The 2232-nt window shown below is 61.4% G+C and overlaps 1 protein-coding gene across 1 annotated transcript; it reads right to left on the reverse strand.

Annotated features, from left to right (window-relative positions):
• Positions 1 to 299: 299 nt before the first annotated feature.
• LOC132582275 (potassium voltage-gated channel subfamily A member 6-like) lies at positions 300 to 2006 on the reverse strand. The gene has a single exon (XM_060253813.1). It carries the CDS (start codon positions 2004 to 2006, stop codon positions 399 to 401), a length of 1608 nt encoding a protein of 535 aa, XP_060109796.1. The 3' UTR covers positions 300 to 398.
• Between the last annotated feature and the right edge of the window lie 226 nt (positions 2007 to 2232).

The raw sequence follows: 2232 nt of genomic DNA on the forward strand, positions 1-2232 counted from the left end.
CCCAGACAAACCACGACCTTGCCTCGGCTTTCCACCTTAGTCTTTTGTTTGTAGATAAGAAAATCTATCCACAGGGTAGCTGCTGAAATAAAAAGGTCCCCAGCTCCAGAAGGCGATGACAACACGACAGGTGGTTGCCCCAGGACTGGGACAGAGGATCAAGTAATCCATTGCATAAGTTTATACAGCAAAACAAACCAGGGTCCCCGATCCAAGTTGCTTTTTCTGTTGTTTTGAGGGTGCATAAATAATTTTCCATCACACAGACTTGGTGATTTCGCTGTTCTTCTGCTGTGAAAACAGAGTGGATCCACAGCAGTCCAAGGAGCGTGGAGACAGCTGGTCTCTCGCCAGAAGGAGCGCTGGTCTCCCTGTGACCTTGACAGCCCACCAAGCCATCAGACTTCTGTTAACAATTTGTTCTCCTTATAAGCCTGGTTGCCAGCTGGGATAAAGTTGGAGTATTTCATCGATTCTAAGTCTTCTGCCTCCAGAAAGTCAGACTTACTGAGCGACTGGCTGCTCTCCCCTTTCCTAGGCTCAGAGAAAGGCGACTGCGGCTGGCCACAGGTGACGTGGGTGTACTGGGCCTGCTCCTCCTGATCCGTTTCCCGGTGGTAGAAGTAGTTGAAGTTGGACACGATGACCGGCACCGGCAAGGCAATGGTGAGCACACCCGCAATGGCACACAACGACCCGACAATCTTGCCCCCAATAGTCATGGGATACATGTCTCCGTAGCCCACCGTGGTCATGGACACGACCGCCCACCAAAAAGCATCGGGTATGCTCGTGAATAAGGAATCTGGGTCATCGGTCTCAGCAAAATAGACGGCGCTGGAGAAGAGAATGACCCCGATGAAAAGGAAGAAGATGAGGAGCCCCAGTTCCCTCATGCTGGCTTGGAGGGTCTTCCCCAGGATCTGCAGCCCCTTGGAGTGCCTGGAGAGCTTGAAGATCCGGAAGACCCTGACCAGGCGGATGACCCGGAGGATGGCCAAGGACATGGCCTGCTGCTGACCCCCGTTGCTGGCGCTGCCGGGCTGCTCTTTCTTCTGCTGCTCCTGAGCCAGCTCGGTGCCCAAGGTGATGAAGTAGGGGATGATGGCCACAATGTCAATGATGTTCATGATGTTCCTGGAGAACTCGGGCTTGCTGGGGCAGGCGAAGAAGCGCACCAGCAGCTCAAAGGAGAACCAGATGATGCAGAGGGTCTCGATGAGGAAGAAGGGATCTGTGAAGAAGGGGCTGGTGCCCGCTTGGGGGTGGACAGGCGCCGGGGTCCCCCCCTCCGGCTGCAGGGGGAGCAAGAAGAGAGGGTCCTCATCCTGGAAGTCCTGCCGGAAGCTCACCTGGCTGCCGTCTCGCAGGCTCCCGGAGGCCCCCTTGCTCTCCTGGCGGAACTCGGGCAAGGTCTCCAGGCAGAAGATGACGATGGAGATGAGGATGACCAGGACGGAGACGATGGCGATGCCCCTGGCCGGCCCGGAGCTCTCGGGGTACTCGAAGAGGAGCCACACCTGACGCTGGAAGTGGGGCTGGGGCAGGGGCTTCTCCTCCTCCTGGATGAAGCCCTCGTCCTCGCGGAAGGTCTCGATGGCCTCCTGGCCCAGCTGGTAGAAGCGGATCTCCTCCAGGAAGATGTCCAAGGGCACGTGGACGGGCCTGCGGAGCCGCCCGCCGGACTGGTAGTAGTAGAGGATGGCGTCGAAGCTGGGCCGGTTGCGGTCGAAGAAGTACTCGTTGCGCAGGGGGTCGAAGTAGCGCACGCGGCGGCTCGGGTCGCCCAGCAGCGTGTCCGGAAAGACGGCCAAGGTGCGCAGCTGCGTCTCGAAGCGCAGCCCGGAGATGTTGATCACCAGCCGCTCGCTGCTGCAACAGCAACTGCCGCCGCTGCCGCTGCTCGCCGCCGCCGCCGCCTCCTCGTCCTCCCGGCCGGCCGGCTCATCCTCCGGCGCCCCGCCGGGCTCCCGGGCAGCGGCCAGCGGCTCCTCCGCCCCTCTCATGCCCCGCGCGCTCCACCCCGCCCGTCCAGGCGGCTCCTGTTGCTGAGCGCAGCTCCTGCTCTGCCTGCCCCGCCCAGCCCTGCCCTGCCCTCTCCCGCAGCCTCCCCTGCCCTTCTGCTCCCGCCGCGGCCGCGCGTGTCCTTCGCGACGCCCGCCCGCCCGCCCGCTTCTCCTGTTGCTTCTCCCGCCGCTCCCTGCTCGCCGCCCGCCTGGACTGGAGGCGCCT

The sequence above is a fragment of the Heteronotia binoei genome, chromosome 14 (assembly GCF_032191835.1).
Source record: "Heteronotia binoei isolate CCM8104 ecotype False Entrance Well chromosome 14, APGP_CSIRO_Hbin_v1, whole genome shotgun sequence".
Taxonomy (NCBI): Eukaryota; Metazoa; Chordata; class Lepidosauria; order Squamata; family Gekkonidae; genus Heteronotia; species Heteronotia binoei.

Excerpts from the sequence above, each read along its gene's own strand:
- LOC132582275 (XM_060253813.1), bottom strand. The coding sequence starts at position 2,006 with ATGAGAGGGGCGGAGGAGCCGCTGGCCGCTGCCCGGGAGCCCGGCGGG.